Here is a 12,127-nt window from a genome sequence, read left to right on the forward strand (position 1 = left end):
ACCTGGATGTGTCAATTCCTCGCCGTTGAATGTTATCTCCTCATCTTTTACCATTTCGTTCCACATCTCGCTCAGTCCTTCTGCCGAGAAGGCCCACTGCCAGAGGAAATAAGACATTGGAAAAAAAGAATGCAACAGTCTGTGCATATAATGCGTGTGAGTGCGCGTGGGTGTGTGTGTGTGTGTGTACTGGATATGCATATACATTTACATGGCGATCACTTTCACATGACCAAACATCCTGAGCTAAAGGTAAGCCAATGTGGCCAGCAGGCTTGACTGCCAACAAACAAGGTGAAAAAATGTTGGGCCTGGCTGAGAAATGTGAGTATTATAAGGTAAAAAAAAAAATAACAATAAAAATCAGTGAATGGGGATTTGTTCTTTTGGACACCCTTTGAAGAACTAGTATGAAAATAGACATCCAATTCGAATCAGTTTTTGTTACAGCCCCATTATCTAATCTACGTTTATAAATTCTTGTTAACTCCCATGCAAAGTTCCTAAAGTTTGACAAGTGCCAGATTTTTTCATCCCTTCGGGTCACCTTTGAGGATTATTTTGTCACATACCTGTAAATCTATCTTGAGCCATTTGTCATGAAATCTGCAATGAGCATCGAGGTTAAAAGACGGAGAAGGCATCTTTTCCCTCCTCCCTTGCTCCTCTCTCGGCTGCAAACGCAGCCAACCTGCAAATATCGGGGAGAAAAAAAAAAAGATGACTATGACTATGACTATGTAATACACATCAAAAGACAGTTGAGGTCATCCATGCAACATAACAGAGGCATGGACACAAACTGCATGCTGCCTATAGTGCACTGGTATCAAATGCAAGGTCCCAGGGACAGATCCAGCCTGGCCCATCAAGTTACGGCGTCCTCTAACGCCAATCATGTTTGTGTACTTCATGCGTCATGATAAAATCGGTACAAGAAGTGCAAATTGAGTCCCTGGGAACTAGAGGAGGCCAAGGCACTTATGTCATTTTTAAGTTAAATGCAGACATTAATAAAGAAAAGTCAAATCTTCCAAATGAATATGTTGTGTAATGGTTTGCTGGTAAGCTTTTATTTTGAAGGCCGGGAATAGTAGTAGAACCAAAAGTGTGTGAAAATAAATAAATAACTTGCTGTGAAGCGAACAACTCCTTGCCCCTGTTGAAGTCACATATTTACGGAATACTGGTCTAAATCAAGGTTTGTGGTTTATTTCAAATTTTGATTTATATGAGTTCAGGTCATTATTGCACCAAGCACTTGGCAGCCATGAAACTTAAAAATCACTCTCCTGAAAAAAATTGAGTTTGCCCATTCTGGTTCTCAGTGGCTAATTGTCTTCAATGTTAATAACTGATATACAGAGATGGCAAATCCAGGTCCAGAAAGTAAAACGCTGCCGGTTTGGCTAAAGCCAAACTGTGGCAGTTTTCTTACTTTCTAGACCTAGATTTGCCACTTGTGTTGAGATATTGCAAGCAAACTTCAAATTCCCGGTCTTCGAGGGCTGATTTCACATGTAGTTATCCATCATTTGTTTTGTGTCTATATAAAAATATGAGGCAATATCACAGCCCTCGGAGAAAAAAAAATAACTATATGACCCGTGACAAAAATGAGCTTGACACCCCCACTTACTGAATGCATACACTGTAAGGCAAATAAGACAGTATTAGGCCACTGATCTCTTTCTTCTCATCGCATGATTGCAACACTTTTGGAAATTCAATCATGAGATGTTTACAGGCTGGACCAGAAAAATAGGTTGCTGCTGCATCTAAATTTAGTTGTTTTTATTTTAATCTCGGCAAGAATGTCACACGGTCGCTGTATCGTGAAGCGAATAAGACGTTTAAAATAAACATAACCCAATATATAAAATAATTAGTCGAAGGAGGAATTACAAATGTTTATGTATGTGGTGCTGTGTGTGTGTATTTATCGTGGCATGACGATGGGAGGGTGAGGTACACAATCATCATCGTAGCTTTCAAATTCCAGCCGGGCTGCCACAGTTAACCCTCGACAATGCAGATGCATATAAAAAGCTATCATGTGAGTATTTGAGCTAATTTAAACAAGTAAAGTAGCGAGCCCTTTAGCTCGGAGGCTAATGCTAAATAGCCTACCGCAATGGGAATACGTTAGCCGCAGCTAGCCATGCTAATCCAGCTGTCGTCATCCTAGCACGGGTAGGAACACACCTCCGAAGGAGTGACACCCAAGCGAAACGTTTTTTTGTGGAAGCCAACAATTGAACGGCTTCGTAGTTCTCAAGGAAGACTGAAATTACCTGCGGTCTTCCACTGACGCCTTTGCCGTCCTCTCCTTAGCTCCTATGCTGCATTATTTGGACTTGATTGACAGGTCGCCGACAGGGGCACAAGGCATGGAGACGCATTACGTAGCGCGACAGGGCGCTCTATTGCGTTTGTTTGTGTTGACTTTCTGAGGCCGCCATAGTGTGGGGGTGGAGTGGATGACGGCCACTCTCGCTCGTTTCAAAGTGCCTCTCCGCCCGCTCGACGAAAAATGTTAATAAAACACGCGCTTCTTCTAAATTCAAGGCGGGACGTAAGGGCGGAGCTTGCGGAATGGTTCGGACATCGAGTCGATATACGTTGTCTCGAGGTTACGAACGGCGCTCCACCAAACATGTTTCACAAAGTGTATACTGTACTGCACATTCAAATAATGCCAGGTGGTACTTTACACGCTGTACTTGAATATACGTACGGATTGGCAAAAAATAACAAAAATAAAAATAAAAGAAGAAAAAAAAAGTCCTAATTCGATTCATTGACTAAACCATGATGTTTTGCTATTTGTACAAATTGTTTTGAGAATGCGCATACTGATTTGCACATTTCAACACGCCTTGTCGTTAAGTTTGTTTATTGAATGAAATGTCATTGAATGCGCATGCGCAACATTCCACATCCTGGTCCTGCATCCCGGCGGATAAAGACCATAGAGACCCGGAAAACATTCTCCTGAAGTTCGAGAGAAATAAACTTAGCATAGAAATGTTGTTAGACTCGGACCCGAGTGGTGTCTCGAAGCCAACAGTTGGCATAGCGATAGCGGTTATTTCCAGTTTCATCAACGGCTCGACATTTGTGCTCCAGAAAAAGGGAATATTACGCTCGCGAGAACGAGGTACAGGGGAAGATATTAGACCCCCCACCCCTAAGCTTAACTCAGCGACCAATTCATATTGATTCACGAGCCGAATTCGGACGTATATTCTTTTGTCCCTCAGGTGTTTCGTACTTGAAAGATGTCGTGTGGTGGAGCGGCACGCTATCGAGTGAGTTTGGCGACACCTGCTGTTCAAATGGGGAAAGAGCATTATACTATTCTGTTCAAATGGGGAAAGAGCATTATACTATTGTGTGCTGTACAGTGACAAAAGTACAGATTCACAAACCTAAAACGGCTCACTCACACATAAAAAACATTTTAAAAAAGAAGTTAATGTTAAGAAGTTTTTTTTTGTGACAGTTTCTTTTTCCTAGGCTGAGTTTTTGGTTTGTGATTTTTTAGGGTGTGTGCTTTTTAGGGGGCATGTTGATTTGTGAATGTTGTTTTTTTGCTGTGTTAATTTAGGGGGGTTTGAGTTTGATGTTTTTTGGGTGTTGAGGATTAGTTGGTTTGTGTGAGTTTCCTGCGATTCTGGGTTACTGTGAGTGTGATTTGTGTGTGTGACTTATTTCACAAGTGTGAGTTTTTGGGGAGTGCGAGATCTTGTGAGTGAGAGGTTTTGTGGTGATTTGTGATGTTTGGGTGTTTGTGAGTTTTAGTGTGAGGGGTTTTTGATGAATGTGAGTTTTGTGGGCGCGAATTGTTTTCCTGCGTGTGCTTACTAATCCATTTTCTGTGAAAGCAAAGGAACAACTATTATTAACTATATTTCCTGCATTTTTGTGAATAGTTGACATTGTTAATTAGCTTACTCAAAAAAAAACAGCGACAGTGCTGTGTGTTTGTCACGCTTTCATCGACACACAGCGTCGTCCTTGTCTGTGTCGTGCACGTTGATGTGAAAATGGGCATTTTTGCATGTCATCAAGTGGTCGTAGGTCAAATTGGGAATTTCCTGGCCTACAACGCAGCCCCCGCCATCATAGTCACACCACTGGGAGCATTTGGAGTTCTATTCGGGTACGTAAATGAATCTTTTCTCAAAATGAATTTTGTTCCGGGATAAAATTTAAACAATGACCAATTATACACATATTTATATCAAATTAAATGTAAAAAAATAATACATTTTCAACCATGGATACCAACATTTTCTCAAATTAGGGCACTTTTATGTCTTCCTTCTGCATTCCAGAGCCGTGCTGGCTTCTCGTATCCTGAAGGAGCATTTAAATATCGTGGGCAAGCTGGGCTGCGTGGCGACCTGCTGCGGCTCGGCAGTGCTGGTCCTGCACGCGCCAGCCTCGGAGAGCGTGACGTCAGCGCACCAGCTGGAGGCCAGGTTGGCAGATCCAGGTGCCTCTTCGCCGTTTCACCAACTTGCTCAATTCACTCGCTGGGCAAGCTCAGCATGCAATGATACCTTGACTTAGGAGTGCACCAACCTTCAAGTTTTTCGAGTTACGAGCCGTCGTTTAGTCGACATTTTTTCAGAAATCAATCAATGTATCAGGTACTCATGAAGGCTGCCAATACCAGCCACCGTTAACTTTATGTAATGCAATCTGACATCGAGGAAGTCCTCCATCATCAGTAGTTGGTGCTACACTGCGGTGGCTTGACTGACAACTGTGTGGTCTTCCCAGTGTTTGTGACCTACGTTCTCCTGGTGGCGCTGACGCTGGCGGCACTGATGCTACAGGCGGCCCCCGCCGACGTCCCGTCCAGCATGGGGGCATACGTGGCCATCTGCTCTCTACTGGGAAGCTTCACGGTGCCCTGCAGCAAGGGCCTGGGCCTGGCGGCGCGCGACGTCCTATCCGGCGGCCCCGCCCTCGCCCTGTTCCTGGGCCTGCTGACCACGCTGGGGGCCAGCGTCCTGCTGCAGTTGTTCTACATCAACAAGGCCCTGGAGGCATTCGGCTCCCACGTATTTGAGGCCGTGTACTATGCGGCCTTCACGGCGGCGGCACTGGTGTCGTCGGCGCTGCTTTTCAGGGAGTGGACGGTACTTACGGTGGCCGACTGGCTCGCCGCGCTCTGCGGCTTGGCCACGGTGTGCGTGGGTGTCGCCCTTCTGCAGATATCCCAGGAGGCCTCGCTCACATGGAAGCAAAACAAGAAGACACAGTGATATGGGCTCTTTGACATTTGTACACCACCCTGTGAAAAATTATTTGGAAACTTATTTATCTTTTTTGTCTAAATGCCAAAAGCTATCTTTAATGACTTTGTGTTGTGTTTACTTACTGAATAATAATGTATGTACCATGGGTTCATGATAATGTACATGCTAGATGCATGGTGGTGATGCTTGATGATCCTCTCTGCTTCAAGTGCCATCTTATGGCATCAATGTGCACTTATTAACCCGTTCGTTTATTTTTGTTATTTTGAGCCATGAATCCGCAAACATTACACTGACAAATCTACTCGAGCAATGGAAAAGTGTCAAAAGCAAGTGGAGCCAAATAGGGACCTTGAACTGTATAAGTTCATCTGTTTTGGATGACACAAAAACAAGCCACATTGTAGTACATGAAGCAGTCACTTCCTAAGTAACTAACTTTTAAGTTAAATGCTTTTGCGTTTCATCTTTAATAACTTTTGTTTTAAACATTTAGGTACATTTTTATTTAATTTTTATGTGCCATACATTTTAAATGAATCATTATTTAAGTATGTTTTCCCCTAAATGCAGTGCAGTGTTTATTTTCAAACTATGCATAATGTTACACCAATATATTAAATATACTTTTAGGAACTTCTCACCTCGTAACAAATAACGTAGCAATAGACACGTGATGAGAGGGAACAGGAAGTTTGTTTACATACTGTCACAAAGTGCCAAGCATTCTACTCACAATTGTTGTCTTTGCCACTGTTAATAACTTGTATGTTTTGATAAATCTAAAAATAAAATAAATTAACCTGTTGTATTTGTGAGCACATGACTGGCTGTCAAGTCTCTACTGGTTTCTTTGGCGGTGGTCAAAAATCCAAATCAAGCAAAATGTGACAAACCAAGTATAAATCTCATAAAACCTTGCCGAAAAAATTCCCCCTCCCAAATACAAAAATCGGATAAAAGTACAGCAAAAATTGACAAAGATGACAGGTGATGGTTGGTAGTTGAGTTGAGGAGCTTCATATACTGCTTTACCACCATGTTGTGGCATCTAACAGCAATTACAAACATGTCTCTACACTTACTCGAGGGGGAAATGAACCAAGCCCTACCCTTTATTGTGCTTTCACGGAAAGATATAATTTACTTATCTAACTTTATTACTTTTTGAAATGAATAAAAATATTTTTAAATGTAAAATAAAATGCTGGTTGGGTGGGCTTTACTGACGCTACACAGATTTCTGATGGCGCTATAGCACCCCCTATAGGCCATAGTTGAAATCCCCACCCCGTGTTAAGACCAGAAAAACAATAAAATTTTCTGTTCAAATAGTTTTACTCTCAGTCTCAAGAAAAAAAAATATACAACTAAAAAAGGAACAAAACACTATTATTTGCAGTTGTACTGTTTGAAGTCTCACTAAAGCAAAAAACAACAGGCACCTCTGGGTGAGTGACCAAGCAAGCGAAACAAGAACGAGTGACGGTCCCCTTGGGTGTTTGGTAGAACATAAACTGACCATTAAACAGCCATTAAAGATGAATCAGCTCTTTTCGTATCAACAGATACGTAAACCTGAAAGGAACATTCTTTTTCTTCCACTTATACGCACACGAACCCACGCATCTTCTCTCAGTGGTCCAACTGCTTTCCCTTCAAATGTGATTAAGGCTGGTAGGCATAACAAGAAGATCGAGCCAGGAATCAGGTTCAGACATATATTCCTGAAAAAGGAGACAAAAAGAAAAAAAACACTTAAAAACCTTCTGTATTTTCAATCTTCATAAATTTACATCACATTCTTGAAAGGTCCCCACATTGAACAGCAGAATCTGCTAAAACAATCTTTGTTTAGGGCAGTATTTTAAAGTCCCTGTAAATTGAAAATAAATGTCTTGTAAATGTCCGCTGATAGTGTAGTGGTACACACGCCTGAGTTGTGTGCGGGCAGCGTGGGATCGATTCCCGCTCAGTGACAGTGTCTATGTGTGCCCTGCGACTGGCTGGCGACCAGTTCGGGGTGTAGTCTGCCTTCGCCCATTGACGGCTGGGATAGGCTCCAGCAACTCCCCGCGACCCTATATAGGATAAGCGGTTTGGAAGATGACATGACATGACATGTCTTGTAAATCTGATACAACACAAGAGTGCTGTTAATCATGCCAAATGAAATTGATAAACAAGCGTGAAAAAACAATATAGTCTGTGGCTCCAAAATGCTTATTCTTCCCTACATGTTTCAGCCACAAAAACATGCATAAAGCCTCCCGTGGCACTGGGTCGTCCTGGAGATTTCCACGCCATGGTGAGAACTGCTAGCCACCAACTAGCTCGCAAGCTAACAGACTTCCAGGGCTCCGTAAGGCCGGCGGACAGGTGGCGGGCTGGTCCACAACGTCACCTCCTCACTTGGGAATATTAATAACGACACCAAGCTTTTCTTTGAATGGTGGCAATCGGGGAAGATGCGTTTTTGGGAGCGTAGGCACATCTAGCTAGCTAACTGCACACTGCAGTGGTAAAAATGGTAATAATATTGAAATAACTCACATTCGTGCCAGATAACCACTGATGCGAATGAAGGGACTTCACTTTTTATGTTGGTCAACTCGTGCCGGAGGCCCAAATGTATCACTGGCCCCCATTTTAGCTCTACATGATTGTTAATGCTTAACAGTTTAACACTTTACACAATCCTCAATTCAGTACTGCGTGGTTTGAAACAAGTTAGATGTTACAAAAAAAAAAAAAATCTCTGAATTTACTTTATGGGGTCTTTAATGTTTGTGAACCAAAATGATATAAAATACCTTTTTGGATCACATCTCCCTGCTCGGCTGGCGTTTGTGCCACAGAGTGGACCTCTGAGCTCCTGCTGTGTGAGGGACTCAACCCCTCCATGTGGCAGGCCAGGTCCAGGTGATGCTTTGCCAGCTTCAACTGTCCGTGCAATTTCTCCAGATTGTGAGATGAGCTGCCTTCATTGCCAAAACTTCCCATGCCAGAGTCACCTTTTGGCATGATCCTCAGCTGCCCTTTTGCTCCTTTTTCCACAACAGTATGATACGCTGGTGGCGTAGTGGAAATGGTATACAAGGAAGAGGGCGTACGGGATCCGAGCCTGGCTCGCCTGCAGGTGTCACGGATACTGACGATGCCCAAGTGCATGATTTCGAAGACGGTGAGGATCAGGGAGAGGACGGACACCACGTACATGACCAGCAGGAAGATGGTCTTTTCAGTGGGCCGAGACACAAAGCAGTTGACGGTGTGCGGGCACGGTGAGTGAGCGCACTCGTACAAGGGGATAACCTCAAAGCCAAAGAGGAAGAACTGGCCACAAAGGAAACCGACTTCGAAGGCTGAGCGCCACAGGATCTGGCATACGTAGACTTTCATCAGGCCGTCTCGCAGGATCCTCCGCCTGCCGTCATGCTTCTTCTCCTGCGAGCCTTGAAAAGGTGACAAATCTTCATTATACCTCAGAAAGAGCCTGATTTAAAGTTTGCAAAAACCGGCACAATTGCTGCTTCGTTCATTCGGCACATTCCGAGAGAAGTAGATACGAGTCAATTAAATTTAGCGGGCACAATGTGATGAATGTGACGATGAACCGCGATAACAATCTCACTACACCCACCGACAGGCCAATTTCAGCTGCTCACAGCACCACCCTCCTCACCGGCTCTCCCCGCAGGCGCCTATTAGCATCACCACCACCGGTCAGCTTCCCCATCCAAACTATCACCGGCAGACGCTTCGCTCGCACACACAAAAAACGAGGTCTTAATAATGGAAATCTTGTTTATTTCAACTATTCTTATCCGCGCCACCGTGAACGCTGCGGCACTTGGTGCTGGCCTCCCCGGTTTTAAATGCAATCTTACACAGGATGGGCAGATACATTCAATTCGCAAGCACTTGTGGCTTTTATGCAGTTGCTGCCTCCCTCAGCATTATCAGAGTGATTGATTTTCTTCAAGCATTTTCAAGAATTCCAAGTAACTACTGAGAACCCTCAAAAGAGGTCAGCCTTTAAATTTGCATAATTCATGTCTATGTTGCTCATATACTGTATTGCACTCCACTCCACATCTAAATAAGCTATACAATATGGAACTACTAGCTAATTTCTACCAATGATATATTCTACTTTATAAACACTTTTAAAAGCGCATCTTTTTTTACTAGAGACAGAGAGCCCGAATTTCAAGTCTTCTGTATGTGATCGATATTTTGAACATTGACAATTAAAAATCTTTAAATCCTCTAAAACCCACTGACAATGACAGCCTACTTTTTCCTGCCTTGTCTGGCTTCTCCTGTTCGACCTCCTCAGCGACCACGGGGTCGTCCACATCGTTGTCCTCAGCCTCCTCGCGGTCCCAAACTGCACCATGGCGGATGATGGGCATCTTCTTCTTCTTGTATAGTGGCCGGTAGTCCGAGTCTTCCATGCGCGCGATCTTGTGCATGGCGAATCCCAGGTACATAATACTGGGAGTGGTGACCATAATTATCTGCAGCAGACATTGCTTCACTTGAGTCGCATGTTTGATGCCAGCTAGTTATTACATGTGAGGCAACGCTCACCTGAAAGATCCAGAATCGGACATGTGAGAGCGGCGCAAAGGCGTTATAGCACACATTCTCGCAACCCGGCTGCAGTGTGTTGCAGACGAATTTGCTCTGCTCATCAGAGTAGATCGTCTCCCCGCCGACTACTGTCAGGACAATGCGGAAGATGATGAGCACCGTCAGCCAGATCTTCCCCATGAAGGTAGAGTGGTTTGAGATCTCGTCCAGCAGACACATCAAGAAACTCCAACTCATGGTGTTGAGAGAACACCATGAATCCACCTGGATTAGTTTGGTTAATTCGCATTTAATTCAGTCTTTTCTTGTCATCACCCATCCATCCATATTCTATAAGGTTCATCCTTAATAGGGTCACAGGAGAGCTGGTATCTATTGGAATCCATAGCCATGTTAGTCGCAAACTGACAGTCTCGATATGGCGGAGCACAGAAGCCGTTTTTGACACGGGTGAAGCGGGCACACGGGGGTTCAAAACATCCGCGCCGTGAAGCGAGCATTTGGCGAATGAGTCCAGGGAGAAAATGCAAATTCCAAACAGGAAAGGATACGATCCAACCTTACAACTGGGAGACGTATGTGCAAACCACTAGTCCACTCTGCGACCTTCTTGTCTTTACCACCTGGTAGAAAGATGACTTGATCGGGAAAGTGATCTGTTTATGTCTTCAGAATAGGGTTGATTATTTTTATGGTGAACCATGAATACAAAATACTTGACTGTCAAAGTACAATGGCCAACATACAGTAGCGTATGTGGTAAGTATTCATCAAACATGAGGCAAAGGCTTTACGCCCTGAAAGGTATGTTTAACATCATTGTAAGCCACTATAACATTATGCACAATTTTAACTTGAATCTGAAGATGTTTTACGATGGTTTGTGAATTGTGTTAAGTTTAAGCTCACAGTGGATATCAAAAGGCATGTCTATTAATGACCCACCAATTAGACTATAACACAACAATTATAATTTCATACCTACAGGTTACTTAATATACAAACCAATACATTGGCTACCAATTTTATATATTCAAAAACTCAATAAGTACTGGAAAATTGCGTCGAATTCCATTATGGCGTTTGCCGTGGAGTCCAGTGGTGTGCGACGTCTCAGAAAAGCTATCTATATGAATTGTACTTACTAAACCAAAATGTTGAAGTAAGTGCGTAGTATTTGAGTGTAAGGTTGACTAATTTCTTTGACAAAAAAAAATAACCATGACAACATTCAATTAACCATTTTCAATAACGTTTACTTGCTAACGCATTTCCACCGACACAAACTGCGGTATGTACAGTACAGTATAATGCGTCAGAATCGTAGAAACAGTGGTGCTAATTCGCTCAGCAGAGCAAAAATTATATTAAGACGTAATATAAATCATAAAATAGCATTTGCACTTACCCCTTGCCTCACGTGTAAACGGAGTAACCGTATAAGTTTAACTGCGATATATACCTCTGTAGCATTCGTGACGTCAGCAAATAGCGTTTCACGATTGGTCCATTCTTCAATGGCGGTCACAAGTATTTTTATTTTTTAAAAATGCGACCAGATCAAACATATACAAACACCGTATGTAACACGTGTAGACGTTACAGTATCGCGTAAATAGGAATGTATATTCTTTTCTGAAATTTAGAGTCAACTTAGTTTAAAGGTCACCTGAGCGTGCTAAATGCACGACCGCTAGCATAGCAACAAGCGCTACGCTCTCGCTGCGGTTTCGCTCGTAGCACGCCACAAAAAAGGAAAGTGGAACGTGTTGTTGCAGTCAGAGATGCTAATTTTTCTTCGGCAAAGTAGGAGTCTCCCCAACATCCTAATGTAAAATGATTAAACATTATAGGTTGAAGCTGAAATGCACTACAACTCATACAAGTGGACATACTGACCTTCTCTAAACTGTTCTGCATGTGCTTGTTTAACTGTTCAGTGTTTCATTTTTTTCTTTTCTTTTTTGGTTGTTGTCCTTTTTTGCACAACTTGCTGTTCTATAACAAGGAGCTGAACGACAAAATGAATATATTCTTCAACCTGAAAGAAAACATTACAATTTGAACATGTATTTATACCAATCCAGAACTCAATTGTATTCTTATATTTTAGCATCGTCCATAACATTAGCAACCTATTGTAGCAGTTCATAACTGTATTTTATTTACTATATGTTATCAATGCCATCCATTATCCAATCCGCTTATCCTCACAGGTCGCGGGTGTGCTGGAGCCTATCCCAGCAGTAGGCGGG

At 42.9% G+C, this 12,127-nt stretch overlaps 3 protein-coding genes across 6 annotated transcripts in view; 1 reads left to right on the forward strand and 2 right to left on the reverse strand.

Moving 5' to 3' along the window:
• Window positions 1–2,459, reverse strand: part of herc2 (HECT and RLD domain containing E3 ubiquitin protein ligase 2) — a 48,460-nt gene extending 46,001 nt beyond the window's left edge. For all 3 annotated transcript variants that reach the window (XM_086046747.1, XM_086046749.1, XM_086046746.1), the window contains exons 1-3: window positions 2,295–2,459; window positions 573–691; window positions 3–96 (exon numbers count right to left, since the gene is read on the reverse strand). In XM_086046747.1, coding sequence (XP_085902873.1) covers window positions 3–96; window positions 573–644 — 166 coding nt within the window. In that variant the 5' untranslated portion in view covers window positions 645–691; window positions 2,295–2,459. The remainder of the gene's footprint in view (window positions 1–2; window positions 97–572; window positions 692–2,294) is intronic.
• A 472-nt stretch (window positions 2,460–2,931) lies between these two features.
• On the forward strand, window positions 2,932–6,080 carry nipa1 (NIPA magnesium transporter 1). Its single transcript, XM_086047713.1, has 5 exons — window positions 2,932–3,160; window positions 3,264–3,311; window positions 4,075–4,165; window positions 4,341–4,501; window positions 4,792–6,080. The coding sequence occupies exons 1-5, from the start codon at window positions 3,028–3,030 to the stop codon at window positions 5,277–5,279; spliced, it is 921 nt and encodes a 306-aa protein (XP_085903839.1). The 5' UTR covers window positions 2,932–3,027; the 3' UTR covers window positions 5,280–6,080.
• LOC147138675 (gap junction gamma-1 protein-like) lies at window positions 5,889–11,350 on the reverse strand. 2 transcript variants are annotated; one of them, XM_086047709.1, is made up of 6 exons: window positions 11,281–11,342; window positions 10,424–10,495; window positions 9,870–10,136; window positions 9,574–9,796; window positions 8,087–8,728; window positions 5,892–7,000 (listed from the first exon to the last, which is right to left on the reverse strand). In XM_086047709.1, the coding sequence occupies exons 3-6, from the start codon at window positions 10,107–10,109 to the stop codon at window positions 6,987–6,989; spliced, it is 1,119 nt and encodes a 372-aa protein (XP_085903835.1). In that variant the 5' UTR covers window positions 10,110–10,136; window positions 10,424–10,495; window positions 11,281–11,342; the 3' UTR covers window positions 5,892–6,986. The 2 variants fall into 2 exon arrangements, with proteins under 2 accessions (XP_085903836.1, XP_085903835.1); XM_086047710.1 differs by lacking the exon at window positions 10,424–10,495 and having other exon boundaries at window positions 5,889–7,000; window positions 11,281–11,350.
• Window positions 11,351–12,127: the final 777 nt, after the last annotated feature.

The sequence above is a fragment of the Filicampus tigris genome, chromosome 12 (assembly GCF_054856515.1).
Source record: "Filicampus tigris isolate MCC_2025a chromosome 12, RoL_Ftig_1.0, whole genome shotgun sequence".
NCBI classification, from domain to species: Eukaryota; Metazoa; Chordata; class Actinopteri; order Syngnathiformes; family Syngnathidae; genus Filicampus; species Filicampus tigris.

Bases quoted from the DNA above. Each gene is read 5' to 3' on its own strand.
- nipa1 (XM_086047713.1), top strand. From the start codon at position 3,028: ATGTTGTTAGACTCGGACCCGAGTGGTGTCTCGAAGCCAACAGTTGGC. The intron at 3,161-3,263 runs GTACAGGGGAAG...TTTGTCCCTCAG, and splicing joins ATTACGCTCGCGAGAACGAG to GTGTTTCGTACTTGAAAGAT. The intron at 4,166-4,340 runs GTACGTAAATGA...TCTGCATTCCAG, and splicing joins GCATTTGGAGTTCTATTCGG to AGCCGTGCTGGCTTCTCGTA.
- LOC147138675 (XM_086047710.1), bottom strand. From the start codon at position 10,109: ATGAGTTGGAGTTTCTTGATGTGTCTGCTGGACGAGATCTCAAACCAC. The intron at 9,797-9,869 runs GTGAGCGTTGCC...TGTCTGCTGCAG, and splicing joins TCCGATTCTGGATCTTTCAG to ATAATTATGGTCACCACTCC. The intron at 8,729-9,573 runs GTAGGCTGTCAT...CACCTTTTCAAG, and splicing joins GCCAGACAAGGCAGGAAAAA to GCTCGCAGGAGAAGAAGCAT.